Source organism: Chiloscyllium plagiosum, chromosome 23 (genome assembly GCF_004010195.1).
Source record: "Chiloscyllium plagiosum isolate BGI_BamShark_2017 chromosome 23, ASM401019v2, whole genome shotgun sequence".
Taxonomy (NCBI): Eukaryota; Metazoa; Chordata; class Chondrichthyes; order Orectolobiformes; family Hemiscylliidae; genus Chiloscyllium; species Chiloscyllium plagiosum.
Genome location: NC_057732.1, coordinates 4,935,497 through 4,960,147, shown reverse-complemented (window position 1 = coordinate 4,960,147; position 24,651 = coordinate 4,935,497). Strand labels below are relative to the sequence as shown.

The following is a 24,651-nucleotide window of genomic DNA, read 5'->3' as shown; positions in this document are numbered from 1 at the left end:
AAATGTTTGTAATCCTGTGATACATCAAAGTCTTGAATGAGAAAACAAACCTTCTGTACAATGTACACAGACCAGTGAAAGTAGAGACAGCATTAAGTAAAGCATATACTGTTCTCAGTTTTATTAAGTAGGCCATGGAGTATAAGAACGAGGAGATATGCTGACCTTGTACGAGACACCTATCAGACCTCAGCTGGTATGTGCATTATTTTAGGGAATATGGGAACGTACTGGAGAGAGTGCAGAAGTAGTTTACAAGAATGGTTCCAGAAACGAGGAAGTTCATTTACGAGGAGAGTTTGAAATCTGAGAGGAGATTTGATAGAGGTTTTCAAAATCACGAGTGTTGCACAGAACGAACAAGTTGAGTGTATAGATTTAAAGTGACTTGCAAATGAAGCGAGGGTGATATGAGGAACATTTTTTTTTTCACCCAGCGAGTAGTTAAGAGTCTGGTAAGCACAGCCTGGAAATGTGGTGGAGACAGGTTCAACTGAGACATTCCGGGGCACTGGGTGGTTATTTGGATGGTACGGGATATGGGGAAAAGATTGGCACTGGTAAATAGAAGCCAACTGGTCGTCTTCAGCACTGTACAATTCTGTGATGGTGAGACTGCTGACTTCTCTTTGTACTTTTGATCAAAACCTTTTGGCTTTCCCATTCGCGAGAGTCAGGAACCCACCTGAACCATTCACCGTCAGGGGCTCGTGACCTCGTGTGATCACCAAATTCTTTACCGCTTCCACCTTATCAACCAACATCCCTCTTCCGCCAGCCCCTGCCTAACGCCCCACATTTAAAACATCTCCTGCAACACTTGCCAGTTCTGCAATTTTCTCAGAAACATCATCAACTCATAGACCTATACAGTACAGGAGGGGCCATTTGGCCCATCGAATCTGTCCCACCAAAAATACACTACTACCCACAGTAGTTCCACCTTCCTGCACTCGGCTTTGGATGAATACTTGAAGCATCAAAACACGTTTTAAAATGGTTGTGAGGTTTCCGGTCTCAATTACCCATCCAGGGAGTGCATTCCTGACTCCCACCATCCTCTGGGTGAATCCAAAATCCTCAAATTCCTCCCAAACCTGCTTTTCACTTGAAAAGCATGTCCCCTTGTTCTCAATCCTTCACATTAAGGGGAACAGCTAATTTCTAGTCACCCTGACCATGACTCATAACTTTAGACATCTCTGTTAGGTCCCCTCTCAGCCTTCTCGGCTATAAAGAAAGTAACCCAGAGCTTATTCAGTCCCTCTTCATTGCTGAAGTGCTCCATCTCAGGCAACGTTCAGGTGAACCATCTCTGTAATCCCAGCTCTAATGAGCTGACATTGAGTTTACATGACTCTTCAGAGTCATCTAGAGAGTTAGCTTGGTCTCTCACCATGCATGCTGCCTGACCTGCTGTGATTTCCAGCATTTTGCCTTTCCTGATAAAAACAAATGTCCCGTCTGCCTTCTTAACTACCCTATCATCTAGTCCTTCAGGGATCCGCAGACACGGACCCAAGATCTCTGTGCTTCCTAGTCCTGATATTCATTGACTACTCCCTTATCTTACTCCCTTTTCTAAAGTACATCACCTCACATTAATCAGGGTTGAATTCCATCTGTCACTGATCTGCCCTTTGACGGATCAGTTTATATTCTCTTGTAAGCTGTTTATTTAGGGGCGGTACAGTGGCTCAGTGGTTAGCACTGCTGCCTCACAGTACCAGGGACCTGGGTTCAATTCCAACCTCAGTCAACTGCCTGTGTGGAGTTTGCACATTCTCCCAGTGACTGCGTGTGTTTCCTCCAGGTACTCTGGTTACCTCCCACAGTCCAAATGATGTGCAGGTCAGGTGGGTTGGAAATGTTAAATTGCCCATAAGGTCCAGGGATGTGCAGGTCAGTTGGATTAGCCATGGGAAATGCAGGGTTACAGGGCTACAGGGCTAGATTCCATAGAATGCCCTTTCGGCCTGACAAGTCCACACCGACCCTCCAAAGAGTGACCCATTCCCTTAATCTATTACCGTACATTTACCCCCTAACTAATGCACCCAACCTACACAATTTTAGCAGGGTCTGGGTGGCATGCTCTTCAGAGCGTCAGTGTGGACTCAAAAGGCCGAATGGCCTGCTTCCACACTCTAGGGATCCTATGCTTTTTGAGCTTCCCCCCTGCATTTCCAATGCTCCTTTGGGGCCTCCATTGTTTTGCTCCCTTTGCACCTGTTACACATTTTTCTTTTCCTTTTTCCTGGAATTCTTTTAAAAAAAAAGCAATTCATCAATCATTTACGTTTGAGAAGTTGCTCCCTGCTCGCTGGCTCCTCGCCCACTGCAGTTGGAAATGTCCCTGTTTATGCCACAGTAATTCTGTGGAATACACACTAAAATAAGACGACAACAGAAAACTTGTGTTGCAGGCAATTGTTTGAAAGAGCCTGTTTTGTCTGATGTGTTCAACTGAACAGAGCCTTGACCCTTGCAGCAGGGAAACATTAGCAACATCCCTACATAACAATACTACAAAAGGCAGTGGGCCCTGACAACGCTCCAACCATAATACTGAAGACTTGCGCCCCAGAACTAGTCATGTCCCTCGCCAAGCTGTTCCAGTATGGCTACAGCACTGGCATCCGCCCAACAATGTGGAAAATTACATTCAGGACGTGCCTGGGCAAAAGGAACAATAATGTGGAAAACTCCCTAGATATGTCCTGTGCACAAAAAAACTCAGAATAAGACCAAACCATTCCAAATTTAAATGGGGAGGCAATGGCCTAATGATATTATCAATGGACTGTTAATCCAGAGACCCAGGTAATGTTCTGGGGACCCAGGTTTGAATCCCTGATGGTGGGATTTGAATGCAATAAAATTCTGGAATTAAGAGTCTAATCATGACCATGGATCGACTGTTAGAAAAATCCATCTGCTTCACAATTATCCTTTAGTAAGTAAACTGCTGTCCTAACCTAGTCTGGCCTACATGTGACTCCAGACCCACAGCAATGTGGTTGACTCTTCAACTACCCTCTGGACAACCAAGCAATAAACGCTGGGCTTAGCCCAAAGAATAAAAGAATTTAAAAAAACTTGCTAATTATATCACTTACTAGTTCAAGATGGCAGCTCACCATCTGAAAGGCAGAAGGGCAACACATTTAACCATCCAATATAACCATCCTGTGACAGTACAAACCAGCCACTCGATCTTGGAGATTCTGCACACTATCGCCTGGTCCATTCAACTCAGAGCACCCACAATGCAATACAGGCTGCTATCACTCCCTCATGTGTTTCCCACCCCTCAATTCGACGGCAGTGAATTTTCATCAAAACACTCATCATAACCCCGGCAGGGGCCACGTCAAGGGTCACGAGAGGGGCTCATTAGCAGTTGAAGGAGAAAGAAAGGCAGGCAGAGGGAAGGAGTTTGAAAAAAACATGGAGAAAAAGTGGAGAAAGGAAAATGCTTTAATTTAATTGTTATTTTTCGCTCCGGATGCTCCAAAGTACCATTGCACTGGCTGCAACAAGTGTAGTCGCCTAGGAATTACTGTACAAGGACTGATGGATATCAATCTAGTTTGCTTTTGAGCATTCTTGGAGAGGCACTATACAATATCGGAGTTGTTGACTAATATTCACAATTATAAATCTCCACCAATGTACATTAAAAAAACATAAGGTTTTTCTTCTCAACCCGTCACCCTCCATAAACCTCTCAGGGCTTTCCAAATGCTTCAGCTAGCTGCACCATTAGTGTTCAAATTGGCTGCAATCTCAAGTCACGCAAGGACCGCAGCCTTCATGCTATAAAACACTTAGCACAAAGTGAGGCCTCATTAGTTACTGACAAGAGTAAGAATATAGTCAATCATCTGCTAAAGGTGCCTCATTGGCGTACTAATTTGGAAACGGGTGATCAATTCGGGGCGTTCACGTCAACTGGTTCCAACTTGAGTGGAAGGTACACGTGCACTTGCAGATCCCATTGGCTGTATACAAGAGTTTCCTTCTACAACTAACCTAGTGTGACGACTGCGAATTCTACATGCTGAGTATCATTGCTCCAGTGCACCTTACGACCAAGACATGCAATTTAAGAAACAATTCCATTTGCCGCCTCTATTTGCATTCCACTCCCAGCACCCTTGGATTTTTCTCTCAGTCTCTTCAGGATTTGAGTGCGGTCTTCTTTCCTCGTTGCCCAATTTGCTTGGACTAACCACCCCCAACCCCGCACACATCCACCCAAGAGCTAAGGCCACACCGTGCTTTCACTCTCCACCTACTAATCTAGGTCAACAGGATCAAACTACATGAGGGATTGCAGGAGCAAAGTCTGTGGCATGTTCATCCATTATGAAACCAGCCTCAGGAGTGGTGGCTTTGGAACAAACAATCATTGAACACTAAGAACACAGGTGGCTCACCAACGTCCTGCAGGGAAGGACACGGCCATCCTTACTTGGTCTGGCCGAGATGTGACTCCAGACCCTCGGCAATGTGGTTGATTCTTACCTGCCCTCTGAAATAGTTCAGCAAATTCAAGGATATTTTGGGTTGCCACTGACAGCAATGCATGAAAGAATTTTAAAGTCTGTTGTCGCTGCCACTAATGAATAAACCATAGGGCTGCCCCCTTATCAGGGACAGGCAACCGGCAGTGGTTTAACCTGAAGGTTACGCCTACTTGTTTCAACAGCTTCTTTCGTGGTCTCAGGACATTCCAATGAGTTTCGCAACCACAGGGATAGGAGTAGACCATTCAGCCCTTCGAGGTAAAAACAATGACTGCAGATGCTGGAAACCAGATTCTGGATCAGTGGTGCTGGAAGAGCACAGCAATTCAGGCAGCATCCAAGGACAGGCAAAATCGACGTTTCGGGCAAAAGCCCTTCATCAGGAATAAAGGCAGAGAGCCTGAAGCGTGGAGAGATAAGCTAGGTTTCAGGACATGGTTGAAGAGCTTCAGGGCTGAGGAAATGACCTGGGAGTTGCAGTGAGAGAGGTGCGGGTGTCTGGGAGATGTTCCCTAAAGCGCTCTGCTAGGAGGCGCCCAGTCTCCCCAATGTAGAGGAGACCGCATCGGGAGCAACGGATACAATAGATGATATTAGTGGATGTGCAGGTAAAACTTTGATGGATGTGGAAAGCTCCTTTGGGGCCTTGGATGGAGGTGAGGGAGGAGGTGTGGGCACAGGTTTTACAGATCCTGCGGTGGCAGGGGAAAGTGCTACTTACCATTCAGCCCTTCGAGCCTATTCCACCATTCAATGAGAGTCTGGCCAATATTGGGACCAACTTCATTGACGTGATTACGGCCCATATCCCTTAACGGCTTTCTTTACAAAAAACTTTATCTGAGATTTAAAATTTACAAGTGATCCAGCACATCCGTGGAATAGAGTTCCAAACATCTACCACCTTTGTATGTGGAAGTGCTTCCGAACATCTATCCTAAACGGTTTGGCCCTAATTCTCAGAATATGCTCCCTAGTTCGAGAATCGCCAAGCAGTGGAAACAGTTTACCCTCCCTGTCTTTTCCTGTTAATATTTTGAAGACTTTGATCAGATCGTTTCTTAACCTTCTAAGTTTTAAAGAAAGCAGGTCTAATTTGGGCAATCACTCCACACAAGTTAATTCCTTAAGTCCAGGCATCATTCTTGTAAACCCACATTTACTCCCTCCAAGGACAATACATCCTTCCTGAGGAGAAACCAGTGAAGTACCTTTGAGGAGTGATTGTTGTTGTACCTTTGGGATATGCCCGAGTGGAACATGAAATGGATGCAACATCAATAGCCATAGAGTGGGCAGAATTGAACATGGAGGATCTCACCTGACAGATGGAAGACCAGCAGCAGCCCCAAGCCTCATCTGTCTCTGAATAAAGAGCCTATTAAACAGCATTACATTTCTCTCAAACTCAGGAACCTGGGGGCACAACTCAAACCTTCAGGAACTGTGGGCCAGAGGACGGACCTATCCATTGCTCACCAGTGCCACTGGGAGCAGTGGCTGCTGCCAGTAGTGCACCCACCAGAAGCCAATGCTTGAGGGATCCTGATCACTCGAGGGAGAGGGCAAGGTGGGGTTCATGGGCAAGAGGTGTCTAAGCAGTGGAGATTAGAAGGGTTTAGGGAGAGGGGAGAAAGGGGGTGACTGTCACAATCATCTCACTCCCTGACGCCAGCTCCTTGATCGAGTAGACAGTCTCTAAACAAGTCCCACAGACTCCCCTTCCACCCCCTCACCAATCACAATCATACTCCAGAACCCTTCATGCAACCCCAAAATGCTGTTCAGTCTCCTTGCTTGGCAACCCCCTGTCCAACCACAAGGGGGCAAGATCCTGAAGTGGGAATTAATTGCCTCCTTACGATTAGTATCAGAACAGACTGCCTATCTGACCTAGCCTGCAGTTTTCCCAAATTATGCCCTTTTACTTATTAGTTTATATTTTTTAAAAATCATATTTTACATCACAAGTGCCCTAGATTTCAATCAGGCAGAAGCCAGAAGTTAACAGCATCTTCATCTTGCACCCAGACACCTGAATAAATACCCACCAAACCTCAACTAGACTGGCATTACATTTCACCCCACATGTGCAATTTACAAGTTTGAAAATGATGCCCAGGGTGATCAGTGTGCCAACAGAGGGGTGACACTACAAAACAGTCCACAACTTCTGAGTGCACAAGAGCGAAGTTTTGACACTAAAACGTTTGCGAAAATTGAGATGGTTAATTCCGCTTTCCCATCGTACTTCCCAACTGGTGAAAAATCTACACGGGTTCTCAGCTTAAGGATACGATCAGGCTCTGCAGTGAAACCTATGGTACTGCTGCAGAGAGACTATCAGTCCGACATCTCAGAAAATGGTGCGGGAGGCCCAGATTTTATCGCCGTGGAGAAAGATCTCCCGCACGGTCAGTGGTTATAATCTGGAATTTGTGGCCTGAAGATATTAGAGGCAGGTTTTCATCCTGACCTGTGAGCTGAAAAAGGCAGCAATATACAGGGTGACAGGATAAAAAACAGAGCTGGGAGCTGGCACAAGGTGAAATACTCCTAGAGAGAGCCAGTGCTAACAAAATGGGCTGAATGGCCTACTTCCATTCTCTAATTCTAATCATCACAACTGCTTCATCTGGTCACTCTCACTTTGCTGTCAGTGCATTTAAAAAGGATTTAATTGGCTTTAATACTGGTGCACAAGACCTGCAGCAGTTGTAAAATCTATTCTATAAATGCAAGGCACTCTGCATTCTAACCATGAGGCAGACACCCATTTTAATGCACAATACACATTATTTCCTGTATGACAAATAAAAAGCTTCCTAAATCCAAGCCTCGTGCAACATTTTAAACGCTGCACTCAAATCACACAAAGAGTTAAAGTCCTCTCAATTCCTCAGTTCAAATTATTGAGCAATGTGCAATTCACTTCATTATCTCGGCCAAGACAAGGCAGGTTTAAACACTACTCTCTCACACCCTTACAGCGAAAAAAGAAGTCTTGCTGACAAGTCAAATAGAGAACTTGTAGAAGATTAGTCTCATATATTAGAATCCTTCTCGTAGTTAATACATTGCAAATGTGGATAGAATTGGATACCCACTTCTGAACTGGGCTGAGACGAACAGAAAGGCATTCCGGATAAGATTCAGGGAAGGAAGGCCTTAGAACTCAACTACAGATTTCAATCCCTCGATCAGAAATTGTTCACACTAAACTTCACTCCACACCCTCTGTAAATGCTACAATACCGGTTACTGTACATGTGCACTCAGAGGACAGGTCAGAGGATCTGCAGTCCCCTAAGTGGCGGGGGGGGGGGGGGGAATTCAGCGAGAAGGATTAAAGGGATCTTCAATCTTCATCTTGCGCCGAAAATGAACTCACACTGACTCCCCGTCAATGTTGGTTACACGGTTTCCTGGAACGGTCATCTCTCTGTCAGCTGGTGCAGCGTTTACAGGCCTAATAAGCCCGTGTCAGGAAGGGTAGTCACACAACATGGTGGCTCAATGGTTAGCACTGCTGCCTCAAGGCGCAAGGAACCTGGGTTCGATTCCAGCCTCGGGCAACTGTCTGTCTGCGTTTCCTCCGGGTGCTCCAGATTCCTCCCACAATCTAAATATGTGCAGGTTAGGTGGATTGGCCACACTAAATTTCCACATTATGTTCAGGGATGTATAGCTAGTTGGAATGTGGGAAAGTAGGGTTATGGGGTGGGGTTCTGGATAGTATAGTCTTCAGAGGGTCACCATAACCTCGATGGGCCAAAATGGGATTCTAATGACGGGTGTTTTTTTTCCCCACACCATTCATTTACGAAACGTGGAAATCACTAGCTGGGTCAGCATTTACCTTGAGGAAATGGTTATGCAGGGTTGAATGGTATTAAGCAGGATTGTACTCAGGGCCACTTAATTCATGGGGACAGCTCATTACACACGTATTGTCTCGCTCTCACTGGAGATGTAGCAGATGTTAAAATACAACTCATTTGAAAAATTGCCTCATATTTCTTGATATTATGAAAATTGACTCCTGATTAAATGACACTTGATCATAGTTCGTAGCAGAGTTCTCTTTCAATTCTCCACATATTACCCTTTTAAATCAAAGTTCGCAATTACAGCAAACATACATCACCCAAACATGAACTGAAATGCCTGCATAGGTCTGATTTTCTGGAGTCCATGGCCACCAGTGTCAATTATATCAAAGGCTGCTTGGTTTATTGTTGATTCTCATGCAGTCCTAACTTATGATGATCCAGTAATTCCAGAAAGTGTACACACATGCACAAAACGCAAGGAAAACGGTTCAGCTTTGACAATATTACACTATCAATTTCTGCCATAAAGCCAAAACATCACCCCCTCAAATGGTCAATCCTACTTCTGCCACATTTGCGTGCGCCATTCCCTAGTTCCAGACAGATCCAGAGCTCACACATTTCATCATTACACCACTCTCAAATAGTGTCTTCAAAACAGTCACAGGAGATTAACCAGACTAAAACTGACACTGGGGCCTAAGAGGAAATATTAGAACAGATTGGACTACAGGTTGGCAAGTTCTAACAAAACAGGGATCGAGTAAATCCCTAGAGGCGTATAAAGACAGCAGGAGTATACTGAAAAGGAAAATCAGGAGGGCAAAAAGGGGACATGAGATAGCTTTGGCAAATAGGGTTAAGGAGAATCCAAACGGATTCTATAAATATATTGAGGATGAAAGGGTAACTAGGGAGAGAATAGGGCCCCTCAAAGATCAGCAAGGCAGCCTTTGTGTGGAACCACAGGAGATGGAGGAGATACTAAACGAATATTTTGTATCAGTATTTAGCGTGGAGAAGGACATGGAAGATATAGATTAGATTAGATTCTCTACAGTGTGGAAACAGGCCCTTCGGCCCAACAAGTCCACATTGCCCCTCTGAAGAGAAACCCACCCAAACCCATTCTCCTACCCTATATTTACCCCTGACTAACACACCTAACACTGTGGGCAATTTAGTATAGCCAGTTCACCTGACCTGCACATCTTTGGATTGTGGGAGGAAACCGGAGCATTCAGAGGAAACCCATGCAGACACGGGGAGAATGTGCAAACTCCACACAGACAGTTGGGAATCGAACTCAGGACCCTGGTGCTGTGAGGCAGCCGTGCTAACTACTGGGCCATCGTGCCGCCTGTAGGGAAATAAACAGTGACATCTTTAAAAATGTCCATATTACAGAGGTGGTGTTGCTGGACGTTTTAAAATGCAGAAAGGTGAATAAACCTCTGAGAGATGATCAGGTGTACCCTAGAGCTCTGTGGGAAGTTAGGGAAGTGATTGCTGGGCCCCTTGCTGAGATACCTGTGTCATTGTTAGTGAGGTGCCAGAAGACTGGAGGGTGCCAAACGTGGTGCCACTGTTTAAGAAAAGTGGTAAGGAAAAACCGGGAAATATAGACCAGCGAGCCTGACGTCAGTAATGGGCAAGTTGTTGGAGAGGATTCTGAGGGGCAGGATTTGCATGTATTTGGAAAGGAAAGGACTGATTAGGGATCGTCAACAAAGCTTTGTGCGCGGGAAATTGTGTCTCACTAATTTGATTGAGTGTATTTTAAAGAACTCACTAATTTGATTGAGTTTTTTGAAAAAGTGACAAAAAAGGATTGATGAAGGTGGTGGAAATTATCTACATGCACCTCAGCAAGGCTTTCGACAAGGTTCGGCACTGTAGGCTGGTTAGCAGGGTTAGATCATATGGAATACAGGGGAAGCTTGCCAGTTGGCTACAAAGTTGGCTTGAAGGTAAGAGACAGAGGGTGATAGTGGAAGGTTGTTTCTCCGACTGGAGGACTGTGACCAGCAGTGCCACGTAGATCACCATCTTATTTTTGACTTTTTTGTAATTATCTCTCTGCCTTAATCGGATCATAGCTTTACTAGCTATTCAGCTGTTGGCACTTTACTCTCACCATCTGACACTTTAGATCACTTGCAGAGGCTTGTTATTCAGCCTGTCAACACTCCACTCACCAGTTGTACGATCTTTTGACACTCAATCACCTGGAATTATCTTGCAATTATCTCTCTGGCTATATATTCTGAGCCTGTTACACTTCCCTCCGCTCCACCTGCTGAAGGAGCAGCACTCCGAAAGTTTGTCGTTTCAAATAAACCTGTCGGACTATAACCTGGTGTCATGTGACTTCTGACTTGGTCCACCTCAGTGCAATACCAGCACCTCCACGCCATCTCTGCTAGAGGAACAATATTGCTAAACTCAAAAAAATTGCAAAAAGGTATTTGAAAGGATGCTGCTGGGGTTGGAGGGTTTGAGCTACAGGAACAGGATGTATATGCCGGGGCTATTTTCCTTGCAGCGATGGAGGCTAAGGGGGTGACCTTACAAAATCATGACGGCCATGCAAAGGTCTTTTACTCAGGGTAGGGGAGCTCAAAACTTGGTTTGGGTGCGAGAGAGGCGAGGTTGAAAGGGGAGCCGAGTGGTAACTTTTCCGTGCAGAGGGTAGTGAGTGCATGGAAGAAACTGCCAGAGGAAGCAGTGCAGGCTGGTCCAACATTTAAAAGGCATTCTGGATGGGCACATGAATGGGAAGAGTGGGGTGGCACAGTGGCTCAGTGGTTAGCACTGCTGCCTCACAGTGCTAGGGACCTGGGTTCAATTCCTACCTCGGATGACCATCTGCGTGGGTTTCCTCCGGGTGCTCTGGTTTCCTCCCACAGTCCAAAGATATGCGGGTTAGGTGATTCAGCCGTGCTAAATTGCCCATAGTGTTAGGTGCATTAGTCAGGGGCAAATATAGGATAGAGAATGGGTCTGGGTGGGTTATTCTTCGGAGGGTCGGTGTGGACTGGTTGGGCAGAAGGGCTTATTTCTATACCATAGGGAATCTAATCTAATCAAAGTTTGTAGAGATATAGGCCAAGTGCTGGCATGGGGACTAGATCAGTTTGGGATATCGAGACAGCATGGATGAGTTGAACCAAACAGTTTGTTTCTGTGCTATACGACTCTGTGGTGAAATTTGCTATGCGAGAAAACACAATTGTGAGATAATTTCACTTCTGACCATTTTGGCAGGAAGAACGAAGAGTGAGGAATTACAGAAATCGGAGATGCAGAGGGATCTGGATTTCTGAGGTTTTCACAAAGACATACAGCCAAAGTTCCATAAGCCATGAGAGCAGCAGCTCCGGGATACTATCCATTAATTCCCGGCTTTGGAAGTTGCTGCCACAGGCCGGTCTCCGAGGCCCACGCAGCCGGATAGAAAATTAGAGAGATTGCTGACAGTTACAGCAAACAACGAAGAAAACTTGTAGAATATTACAATTTATCACAAAGGAAACAGAGTCCAAAAGCAAAGAGGTTTTTAGGTTCCCTACAGTGTGGAAACAGGCCCTTTGGTCCAACCAGTCCACACCGACCCTCCAGACCGTAACCCATCCAGACCGTAACCCATCCAGACCGTAACCCATCCAGACCCATTTCTTTTTGACTAATGCACCTAACACTATGGGCAATTTAGATTAGATTACTTACAGTGTGGAAACAGGCCCTTCAGCCCAACAAGTCCACACCAACCCGCCGAAGCGCAACCCACCCATACGTTTACTCTTCACCTAACATCACAGGCAATTTAGCATGGCCAATTCACCTGACCTGCACATCTTTGGACTGTGGGAGGAAACCGGAGCACCCGGGGGAAACCCACGCAGACACGGGGAGAATGTGCAAACTCCACACAGTCAGTCGCCTGAGGCGGGAATTGAACTCGGTTCTCTGGCGCTGTGAGGCAGCAGTGCTAACCACTGAGCCGCCCCATGGAGTTACACAGGGTACTGGTGAGACTACACCTGGAATACTGTGGACAGTACTGGTCCCTTCATTTAAAGAAGGAAAGATGCAGTTCAGAGAAAATTTACAAGACTAAATGGGCAGATTGTCTTATGAGGAATAGTTGAACAGGAATAGGCCTGCACCACTGCTTAAAAACAAGAGGTAGCCCATTTAATAGAGGGAGGAGGTGAAATTATATTTCCTCACAGAGGGTTCAGTGTTTTCAGAACTCACTTCCTGGTGGAGACAGCAATCTTTGAATATTTTCAGGGCAGACGTGAATAGATTCTTATGAAGCAAGGGGAGGAGTCAAAGGTTAATCAGGGCAAGGCGTTTTGAGGTTATAATCAGATCAGCCATGAACAGGCTCAAGGGGCTGAATGGCCTACTCTGGTTTGTGAGAGAGAAAGTCAGAGGCATTTCAGGAGGCAATTGGAAACATTACGACCCTGGTAACTGAAAGGCAGTGGCAAATGAAGGGACTGTAACACACAAGGCCAGAACTGGAGGGACACATTCCCAGAGGCCTTCAGGAGGTTATAGAGCTCTGCAAGGGTGAGGCCATGCAGGAGTTTGGACAGGAGAATGAGAAATGTAAAACTGAGGCCTCACCTCACCAGAAGATACTGTCGAGTCAGCACCTACAAGAGCACTAAGAGTCAGTGACAGTCAGGATACAGGCAGGACAGCTTTCAAAAGACAGGAAGCGAGTGAATTTGAGTAATCTGGCCTGGGATTAACAATTTCATGAGACATACATCTATTTCAGCAATTCTTCACATTTCACTTTAGTCAATTACAAATTACTGATGTAAACAAGACTGGAACCACTGGCCAAGTCCAATACAAAATGGCTTAATTTTATGGGCTCTTTAGATTGTATTAAAGTAATCAAGAAAGACACAGTGGTTGTCATTACTAGGGGACCTGTTAGTTAAACACAAAGGACTCAATACATCGCATCCTGCCTAAATACACAATGTCCTTAAGTATACAATTAAACTGTCTCCAGTACAATTAAGGCCAACCTCCCACCCTTCCTCATGGCTTTAAGAATAATATCAATCACATGCTACTGCTAATGGATTAGGCCAGACCGTATACATCAGTAACGGCTTAACTGGTCTACAGAGGTGGGGGGTCTTTCAGCTGACACTCTCCGGCAAGACTCCAGCAATCCCTGGGATGATTATGACAGGCCGCATGGTACTACTTTGATGAGCAAGGATGATTCCAGCAGTACCCACCTCAATGTTTAATCTGTTGACCAACCTCAAAACAAAACAGACCAGACTGATCTTTATCACATTGCTGATTATGGGGTGTTGCTGTCAGCACAGTTTCTCTGGTGTTTCCCACATTACTGCAGTCGCTCAGCCCTCTGAGGACTTGAATGGTGCTACTTAAACAGAAAAAGCATAATTTCTTCATAAACAAAACAAGACAAAGGTTGGTCAAAATCAGAGGTTTTGCAGCTTTTGATGGCCTTTAGTCAGAAATAGTGTGTGTTAAGGACTACGACACAATGCTGTGCCACACAGTCAGCCCAGTCGATGTGACTGCACGGCAGGCTAAAGAGATAAGACAAATTCATAGAATTATAGTGTGGAAGCAGGCCATTCAGCCCATGGCTTCCACATTAAGCCATCCCATATCTCATCCCTGTAACCCTGCATTTCCCATGGCCAATCCACCTGACTTGCACATCTTTGGACTGTGGGAGGAAACCCCACACAGACACGGGGAGAACATGAAAACTCCACACAGACAGTCGCCCAAGGCTGGAATCGAACCCGAGTCCTTGATGCTGTGAGGCAGCAGTGCTAACCACTCAGCCACAACAACTCACATTTGGATAAAGTTAAAAAGCACACAACACCAGGTTATAGTCCAACAGGTTTAATTGGAAGCACACTAGCTTTTGGAGCGACGCTCCTTCATCAGGTGATTGTGGGCGGCACGGTGGCACAGTGGTTAGCACTGCTGCCTCACAGCGCTAGAGACCCGGGTTCAATAATCTAATCTAATCTAATCTAATCTAATCTAATCTAATCTAATCTAATCTCCAAATCATCACATTTGGATAGCACCCTTTAAAATAGGTGCTATTTTAAAGTAGCAAAGCACTTCACAGGAGCACTGTTGAGGGGTTTTCAGGTCAGGCGAAAAGGGAGATTCAAAGGACACTCTGATAAGAGGGAAGATAGGTGGAGGGAGGGAATTTCAGAGTTACACTGTTGGCACAACTATCAATGGTGGCACCAAACAAAACTACAATACCAAACAGGATCAGCAGGATGCCATCTTTTGTGTAAAAAAAACACCACTCTTGTACTGAGCGACAGGGACATCAGCAGCATTTTAGGAGGCAGTTACATCGTGGTAATACCATTGGACTATTAATCCAGAGGCTCAGGCTAATGCTCCAAGGACCTGGGTTCAAATCTCACCATGGCAGCTGGTGAGATTTAAATAAAAATCAATAGATCAGAAATGTTAAATTAGGCTCAGTGATTGCAACCATGAAAACTACATTCAACGGTCATAAAAAAACCTATCTGGTCATCTAATACCTTTTAGGGCAACTCACCACCACCTTCTCAAAGGCAATTAGGAACGGGCAATAAATGTCAAGCAGCCAGTGACACCCACTTCCCACAAATAAATACATTTCAAAAATCAGCCATTCTTACCTGGTCAGGACGACATGTAACTCCAGACCCACGGTAATGTGGCTGTCTCTGATCTACCTCTGACATGCCCTAACAAAGTACTCAGGCCAATTCAAGATGGACGACAAATCTTGGTCTTGCCAGGGACCTTCAAGTCATAACAGTATACAGTACAGATTGGGCCCTTCAGCCCATCAAGTCTATACCATCCCACAAGTGAATTAAAAAGAATCTGGGTTAGATTCCCTTTTGTTTTGAGATTTCCTACAGTGTAGAAACAGGCCCTTCGGCCCAACAAGTTCACACTGACCATCAAAGAGTAACCCATCCAGACCCATTCCACTACATTTTACCCCTAACTAATGCACCTAACACTACGGGCAATTGAGCATGGCCAATTCACCTGACCTACACAGCTTTTGGACTGTGGGAGGAAACCGGAGCACCCGGAGTAAACCCATGCAGACATGGGGAGAATGTGCAAACTCCACACAGAGAGTCGCCCAAGGCTGAAGCCTAGGCCTCTGGCGCTGTGAGGCCGGAGTGCCAACCACTGAGCTGTTAGTGAGATACCTAAAGGGATTTCCAGGCTGGCTCTCATGATCAATGCTTCTTCATTAACTTGGCCCTAATTTTAAAAAGGAGCTCAATTAGACCCTGCTCCTCTATCTCCAAAGACTCACCTGGGATGACATTGCCAGACCGCAATGCCACCTCGCCTCCCTCCCTTATCTCCTGCATGTCAGCACCAAAGACTTGTATTAAATAACCTTCCAGTGACACACCAGGACCCTCAGTGTAGAAGTTCATTCACTATCTATTTCGTTTTCTTAAATAAAGAGTTTCACTATGAAAGTTCAGTTGACACCAAAAGACAGAGATCCACTGAAAATGAAGGGAAATCAGCACATTCTCCAAGCTTTCACAGATCTACAAATTTCCCTGTTGGGAATTTTGATGGTTGGCAGGATTGTCTTTCTAATCAGTCAGAAACACCAGCCTCAGGCGGTGCTTTCATCCTGCATTCCAGTGAGTCGGCTTCACTCCTTGAAACAACAGAAATGGCGATAAGCTTATCACTTCTAAAAGCTTGTGATTTGTTACTAATTTTCGAAACGAGGCACACTTTCCATTGCAATTTCTTTTACAAATGGAGATGTCATACTTAAATCATCTTACGAAGTTAGTACTATTAGGAGGGGATGAGATTAGATTTGGAGTTATGGAGCCATACTGCATGGAAATAGACTCTTCGGTCCAACCCGTCCACGCTGACCAGATATCCTCAATAAATTAGTCCCATGCAAGCATTTGGCCCATATCCCTCCAAACCCTTCCTATTCACATACCCATCCAGATGCCTTTTAAATGCTGTCATTGTACCAGCCTCCACCACTTCCTCTGGCAGCTCATTCCATACACGTACTGTCCTCTGCATGTAAACATTGCCCCTTAGGTTCCTTTTAAATCTTTCCCTTCTCACCCTAAACCTATGCCCTCTAGCTTTGGACTCCCCTAGCCCAGGGAAAAGTCCTTGTCTATTTACCCTATCCATGCCCCTCATGATTTTTATAAACCTCTATAAGGTCAGCCCTCAGCCTCCAACGTTCCAGGGAAAACAGCCCTAGCCTATTCAGCCCTTCCCTATAGCTCATTTGATTAGATTTAGATTTATCGTCACACGTATAAAAAATACAGTGAAAAGTGTTCTCTCACACGTTATACGCAAAGTATCACCACGCTCCAGTGCCTTGAAACACTGAATACAATGGCAGACTTTACTGCAATAGAATTCATCTTTCTCTCTCGTTCCTCCTCCACTGATCCTCCAGCCACTGCTTGACATCGGCCGAGATCTCTGTAACAGTTTCCCGGGACCCCGTTACCAGTCTCTGCCCCTGCCACAAGGAGGTTACCCTGCCCTTAGTCACAGGGCTCCAGGTATACATGCAACCCAGCTCTCTTTTCACGTGCAGCATGACACGCCAAAGAGAGAGAGAGAAGGAAGGTGGACGTGGTGTGGAGGTGCCGGTGTTGGACTGGGGTGGGCAAAGTTAAAAATCACAGTGCTTCCAAATAAACCTATGGGACTATAACCTGGTGTTGCGTGATTTTTAACGAAGACCGTGGAAGAATTCTGCACGTCACATTTTGATTTCAGCGTACTCTCGATACTTCTAAAGCACAGTGCATCCGTTCCACTCTGTCAGTCACGGGATGATAGAAACAAAAAGGCCATTCAGCCCCTTGAACTGGTTCTGCCTTTCATGGCTGATCAGTATCTGGACTCTAATCCACCACCATACAGTCACAGAGATCTACAGCATGCAAACAGACCCTTCAGTCCACAGTTCCCTTATGATTAAAAGCCATGACCAACAAAAACCTATCAATCAAACCTATCAATCTCAGGCATAGAATTTTCAGTTGAGCAAAACAACATTTTGGGAGAAGCAGTATCCCTGTCATTAACCTCAGATGGTCTACCTATACTCCCTCCTTGTTTCAGGCTCCGGCACCAGAGAAAATAGCTTGTCTCTGTCAAAACAGTCAAATCCTTCAATCATGATACATGTCTCAATTTGATCGCCCCTTAATCCTCTGCACTTAAGGCAATACAAGCTTCCCCTTTTCACCCGGTCCTTGTATCTTAACGTGGAAGTGATGGTGGTGCAGTGATGTCACTGGACGCGTAGTTTTAGACGCTCAGGTTATCACACTGGGGCCATGGTTCACTTCCCCAATGGCAGCCAGTGGGAATTTATATTCAATTATTAAAACCCTGGAAATTGAAAACTAGTCTCAATGGTGGTGACCATAAAACAATCACCAATTGTAAAAACCCATCTGGTTTTTCCATAATGCCCTTTAGGGAAGGAAACTGCCATCTTTACCCGGTCTGGCCTGCATGTGATTCCAGACCCACAGCAGTGTGGCTGACAACTGAAAGCATTGGTCAAGCAAGCCAGAGGGCACTTAGTTCAACGGACAATTAGGGATGGGTAATGCATTCTGGCCTGGCCAGTGTGAAATAACCTAACCCTGGTGTTATTCTGATCAATCAGCCACTCCAAGGTTAAGATATCTTTCTGGAGGGGGAAGTGCTGAACACAGTATTCCAGATATAGTGTCCTTATGATTCCAAAAGTGCATAAAGCATCCAGGAGGAATCATGAGCTGTTTAGCAATAGCATTACAACTGATGGCCCGTACCCAAGTCTCTAAAGGAGAGTTTTCTAACTGACAAATGAGACATGGATTGTATGTAAATCCGATTAAATTTTGACCAGATTCAATGAAAACAAGAACACTGCAAGACCGCACCCTTGACATTCAACAGTGTTACCATCACTGAATCCCCCACTATCATCCTGGGGGTTATCATGGACTAGAAACTTCACTGGATTCACCACATAAACAGAGTGGCTACAAGAGGAGGCCAGGGGCTAGGAATACTGTGGTGAGTAACTCACTTCCTGACTCCTCAAAACCTGCCCACCATCTACAAGGCACAAGTCAGGAGTGTGATGGAATACTCCCCACTTGCCCTGGATGGGTGTAGCCCCAACAACACTCAAGAAGCTTGACACCATCCAGGACAAAGCAGTCCGCTTGATTGGCACCACATCAACAAGCATCCAGTCGCTCCACCACCTATGCCCAGTAGCAGCAGTGTGTACTATCTATAAGATGCACTGCAGAAATTCAGCAAAGATCCTCAGACAGCGCCTTCCAAATCCACGACCACTTCCATCGAGAAGGACAAGAGCAGCAGATATAATGGGAACACCGCTATCTTCAAGTTCCCCTCAAAAGTCACTCAGCACCCTGACTTGGAAATAGATAACTGTTCCTCCACGGTCATTGAGTCAAAATCCAAATCCCTCGCCAATGACATTGTGGGTCAACCCACAGCAGGTGGACTGCAGCGGCTCAAGAAAGCAGCTCACCCCCACCTTCTCAAGGGTAACTAACTAGGGACAGGGAATAAATGCTGACCCAGCCAGCAATACCCACATCCCACAAAATGAAATAAATAAATAAAAAGTGCAGATTCAACAAACATACAATAAACTTATCTGTACTTTAAACCTTTTTCACAATTATAAATCTCAAAAAATGCCACTAATTGTAATGTGGAATCCAATAGCTCACTTGGTATCAGTGTGGAAGTGAACACTCCACTTGAAAAACTTGCTGAGACTCGACTGAAGCAGGATTCACTGTGGACACTCAATAATGGGCTTCCTGTATTACAGTCAGGCCTGGAGTTTGCATTGAAGGACAAGCTCAGGCAAGAGAAGATAGAGTTATACAGCACAGAAACAGACACTTCGGTCCAACTCATCCTTGCCGACCAGATATCTTAAATCAATCTAGTCCCATTTGCCAGCATTTGGCCAATATCCCTCCAAACCCTTCATATTCACATACCCATCCAGATGCCTTTTAAGTGTTGTAATTGTACTATCCTCCACTACTTCCCCTGGCAGCCCATTCCATACACGTACCGCCCTCTGTGAAAACATTGCCCCTTAAGTCGCTTTTATATTTTCCCCCCCTCACCTTAAACCTATGCCATCTAGGTTTGTACCACCTACCTGGGGTAAAGACCTTGTCTATTTACCCTATCCATGCTCATGATCTTACGAACCTCAATAAGGTCTTCGACACTCCAGGGAAAACAGCCCCAGCCTCTCCCTGTAGCTCAAATCCTCCAAACCCTGGCAACATCCATGTAAATCTTTTCTGAACCTCTCAAGTTTACCATCTTTGAGATTCCAACAGTGGCCTAACCAATGTCCTGTACAGCCTCAACATGACCTCCCAACTCCTCTACTCAATGCACTGATCAATAAAGGCAAACATACTGCTGCCTCACAGCGCCAGAGACCCAGGTTCAATTCCCGCCTCAGGCAACTAACTGTGTGGAGTTTGCACGTTCTCCCCGTGTCTGCGTGGGTTTCCTCCGGGTGCTCCGGTTTCCTCCCACAGTCCAAAGATGTGCAGGGTCAGGTGAATTGGCCATGCTAAATTGCCTGTAGTGTTAGGTAAGGGGTAAACGTAAGGGTATGGGTGGATTGCGCTTCGGCGGGTCGGTGTGGACTTGTTGGGCCGAAGGGCCTGTTTCCACACTGTAATGTAATCTAAAAAATCTAATCTATACCAAACACCAGTGGTGGCTCAGTGGTTAGCACTGCTGCCTCACAGCGCCAGGGACCCGGGCTTGATTCCAGCCTCGGGTGACTGTCTGTATGGAGTTTGCACATTCTCCCCGTGTCTGTGTGGGTTTCCTCCCACAATCCAAAGATGCGCATGTTAGGCGAATTGGCTGTGATAAATTGCCCAGATTGTTCAGGGATGCCTGGGTTAGATACATTAGTCAGGGGAAAATATGGGGAAATGGGTCTGGGCGGGTTACTCTTCAGAGGGTCAGTGTGGACTTGTTGGGCCGAACGGCCTGTTTCCCCACTGTAGGGAATCTATTTTTAAAAATGTACTGCCTTCACTATCCTGTCTACCTGTGATTCCACTTTCAAGGAAATATGAACATGCACTTGAAGGACTCTTTGGTTATTAACACTCCCCAGGACCTTCTCATTAAATGTATAAGTCCTACCCTGATTTGCCTTTGCAAAAGGCAGCACCTCATGTTTATCTAAACTCTTTTTGTACTCCTCAGCCCATTTGCCCATCTGATCAAAATCCCATTGTACTCTGAGATACCTTGTCGGAGACCAAGGCATCATTCACAACACAGACACTGCATAAGAAATCTCCCTCGCCACAAATAAAACTGACCCACAGTCAAAACTTTCTTGTAGCCCAGGACGTACCCCAGTTGAATTAAGCATCAAAGAGTGTCTGTCTGACCAATAGTAGCTGATCAGTCTACGGGTTGCACACAGCAAGACAGAGTGGCATGTCAGTAAACAGGACCCTGGCACCCAGTGACTATGGTGCACAGCCATTGCACATGCCCCAGGTACTTTCTCAACCAATCCCCGACATGCAGCGTTCCCCCTGGTAATCCTGAACAATGCTCATCCCCTGACCAAACCAACCAAGACAGAGAGAAGAAAGTGAGGACTACAGCTGCCAGAGATCAGAGCTGAGTGTGTGGTACTGCTGGAAAAGCACAGCAGGTCAGGCAGCATCCGAGGAGCAGGAGAGTCGACATTTCGGGCAAAAGGCCTTCATCACCCCCTCGGCTCACAAACCTCATTCCCGAAACGTCGACTCTCCTGCTCCTTGGATGCTGCCTGACCTGCTGTACTTTCCCAGCAGCTCCACACTCTCCACAAACACCAAGTCAGGTGATCTGCTCACAACCTGGTTGTGGGATCTTGCTATGTACATCGAGTGGGCTGCCGCTCCTTCCTACACGACCACGCCTTACAAACACACTTCCTTGGCTCTAATGTGCTCCAATGACATGCTGCAATCCAGCCTGGTGCTACACAAATGCAGGTTGCTCTGTATTCCCCATTTTGAACCAATTTAACTCCAAACCCATGCCTGGCCTGAGAGAGACAATTTGGCGTCTAATCAATTTCTCGCTCTGCTCTGTTCTGTTAAGGGCAAAATTTCTCACTCTCTGTGACGCCCAAATGTGTACAAACGGCCCTTTCCAAAACAAAAAGGCCCCCATTTCAAATTGGCCTAGAGGGGTTCCATATCTTACCAAGTACTTTATAACACTGCTCCCCCCAATGCCACCTAAAACAAAGTTACTACAAGTCAGACTTTTGCAGTCAAAGGGTGCAGGCCGGCGTGAGGGGGGAATTGGTTTTGTTTTCACTTACAATAGAGAACTGCAAACTGAGAAATTAGGTGGAAATTCTAAGTGCAACAAGTCTGCCCCCACAGCGCACACACACACAGACACAACTGCCGCTTGGGAGATTTCCGCTTTCTAAACGTTCCTTGATATGTATCTAATTAATCGGGCTTTTGTGGAGGAGCAGTTTGCCCTAAGTCGGGGGTAACGGAGGGGGAAAGAAGAGTCAAACATTCCCACCTTCCCACCCCACAACACTCTTAAGTGAGGGGAAGTAATGCCTGTTTAAAACATGGATTTAACTCTGCTGTATTGCAAAACCACCTCGACATTTCAATACCATCTCATTTTACAGCCTCCCTTTTTCTTAAAAAAAATAAACAAATCAGACTTCCGACTTTTGCCACAGTCTTGAATAAGGAAAAGGGGCCTTTGCCTGAACACGCAACACATGCAGTCAGCCTAACGTTGAAAGTTTTAGTCTGCACTTGAATTTCTTGCAGGAGTTTTTTGTGTGTGTGTGTCAGTTTTAGCTGCAACGCGTTCGGAAGTGGCACTCACCCCAGTGTGCTGATGAAGCCATTGACAGTCCCTTCGGCATACAGGGACACGATGTCCCCAATGTGGAGGAAGCTGGACAGTTTCTCCATTATCTCATCTTACTGAGGCTGAGAGAGAGAGGGAGGCTGAAGGACTCTGCTCCCAGCCCTGTGACTGGACACACCAAGAGAGGAGAGCCACAACAGGACTTGGCTGTCTCTCTGTAACTCTCCCACACACATATATATACACACTCACTCTCTCACACTCTCTCTCACTCACTCACTCACTCACTCACACACAGTCTCTCTCTCTCTCTTTCACTCACTCACTCACACACAGTCTCTCTCTCTCTCTCTCTCTCTTTCACTCACTCACTCACACACAGTCTCTCTCTCTCTCTCTCTCTCTTTCACTCACTCGTTCTGTGAACTCAGCCCAGAGCAGAAACAAACTCAGAACACACACACACACCAAAAGTAAAAATGAGACAAAAGCAGCAACGCGGAAGTGAGTGGAGGAATGTCATTCAGGGCTGGTTACTCCGCCCTCCTTCCCCCCAGCAAGTTCCCACATTGCTCTGATTAACTTCTGCAGTCCACAACTGGGCAAACACACGCGTTCACAGGCAAGCCCTGGCCCAACTCCAGTTCTGAACCCACCCCAAAACAATAGCGTGCCTCCATTGTTGAGGTTTAACTCTGCCTCTGTCTGGTCCTAGCTATATGAGCATTTCATTTTATCATTTAGTTAAATATCTCCCAGTCTATCATCAACACCCACATTCCATGAACAAATGTAGGCCATTCAGCCCATCGAGTCTTTTCTGCTATTCAATGACCTGATAATCCTCAATTTCACTTTCCTCCCCTTGATCTTGTTACTAACTAAAACTCTGTCTCTCAGCCTTGAATATACTTAATGACCCAGCCTCAATAGAGGTAAAGAACTTGACAGATTCACAGCCCTCTGGAGGAATAATTTTTCCTCATACGCAATGTGCAACCCCTTTGACATTATGCCCTCTGGACCTAGACTCTCCCACAAGAGGAATGATTCGGAGAAGCCGGTGTTGGACTGGGGTGTACAAAGTTAAAAATCACACAACACCAGGTTATAGTCCAACAGGTTTAATTGGAAGCACATTAGCTTTCAGAGCGACGCTCCTTCATCAGGTGGTTGTGGAGAACACAATTGTAAGGCACAGAATTTATAGCAAAAGTTTACAGTGTGATATAACTGAAATTATACATTGAAAAATACCTTGATTAGAACATAGAACATTACAGCGCAGAACAGGCCCTTCGGCCCTCAATGTTGCACCGACCTGTGAACTATTCTCAGCTCATCCCCCTACACTATCCCAAAATCATCCATGTGCTTATCTGTTGAGTCTTTAATCTGTTCAAATACCATGATAGTTTCACTTCTTTCATGTGTAAATCACAAATACATTTTTTAAAAGTTGCATTCTCAAGTTAACTGTTACAATTGGTGTTAGCTAGACAATATGTTGAAGGTGTTAGCCCCCTTTCCACATTGACACTGTCAATTCCTGTGAGAATCTGTCATGTTTCAATAAAATCACCTCTTATTCTTCTCCACTCCAACGAGTACAGACTCAACCTACTTCACCTCTCCTCATAATTCAGTGCCTCCATATCTGAGGTCAGCCCAGTAAACCTTCTCTGAATTGTCCCCAATGCCAGGAGATAAGGGAATCAAAATGACTCACAGTACTCCAGCTGCAGTCTGACTCATGCCTTGTATAGTTTTAGCAACCCTCCCCCCCCTACATTTATGCTCCATTCTCTTCAAAATAAAAACTATTTGCCTTCCCTGTTACCTGCTGAACTTAGATACTGGGTTTTTTTGTGATTCATGCGCGGGGATCCCCAAATCCCTCTGTGTTGCAGCTTTCTGCAGTCTTTCCCCATTTAAATAATAACCAGCTCCTCTGTTCTTCCTGCATGACCTTACATTTCCCCAAATTTAGATTAGATTACTTACAGTGTGGAAACAGGCCCTTCGGCCCAACAAGTTCACACCGACCCGCCGAAGCGCAACCCACCCATACCCCTACATTTACTCCTTTAACCTAACACCACGGGCAATTTAGCATGGCCAATTCACCTGACCCGGCACATCTTTGTGACTGTGGGAGGAAACCGGAGCACCCGGAGGAAACCCACGCAGACACGGGGAGAATGTGCAAACTCCACACAGTCAGTCGCCTGAGTCGGGAATTGAACCCGGGTCTCTGGCGC

The 24,651-nt window shown here is 45.7% G+C and overlaps 1 protein-coding gene across 3 annotated transcripts in view; it reads right to left on the bottom strand.

The window, feature by feature from the left end:
- itpr2 (inositol 1,4,5-trisphosphate receptor, type 2) overlaps positions 1 to 22,654 on the bottom strand; it is a 241,261-nt gene extending 218,607 nt beyond the window's left edge. For all 3 annotated transcript variants that reach the window (XM_043713352.1, XM_043713350.1, XM_043713351.1), the window contains exon 1: positions 22,406 to 22,654. In XM_043713352.1, coding sequence (XP_043569287.1) covers positions 22,406 to 22,494 — 89 coding nt within the window. In that variant the 5' untranslated portion in view covers positions 22,495 to 22,654. The remainder of the gene's footprint in view (positions 1 to 22,405) is intronic.
- Positions 22,655 to 24,651: the final 1,997 nt, after the last annotated feature.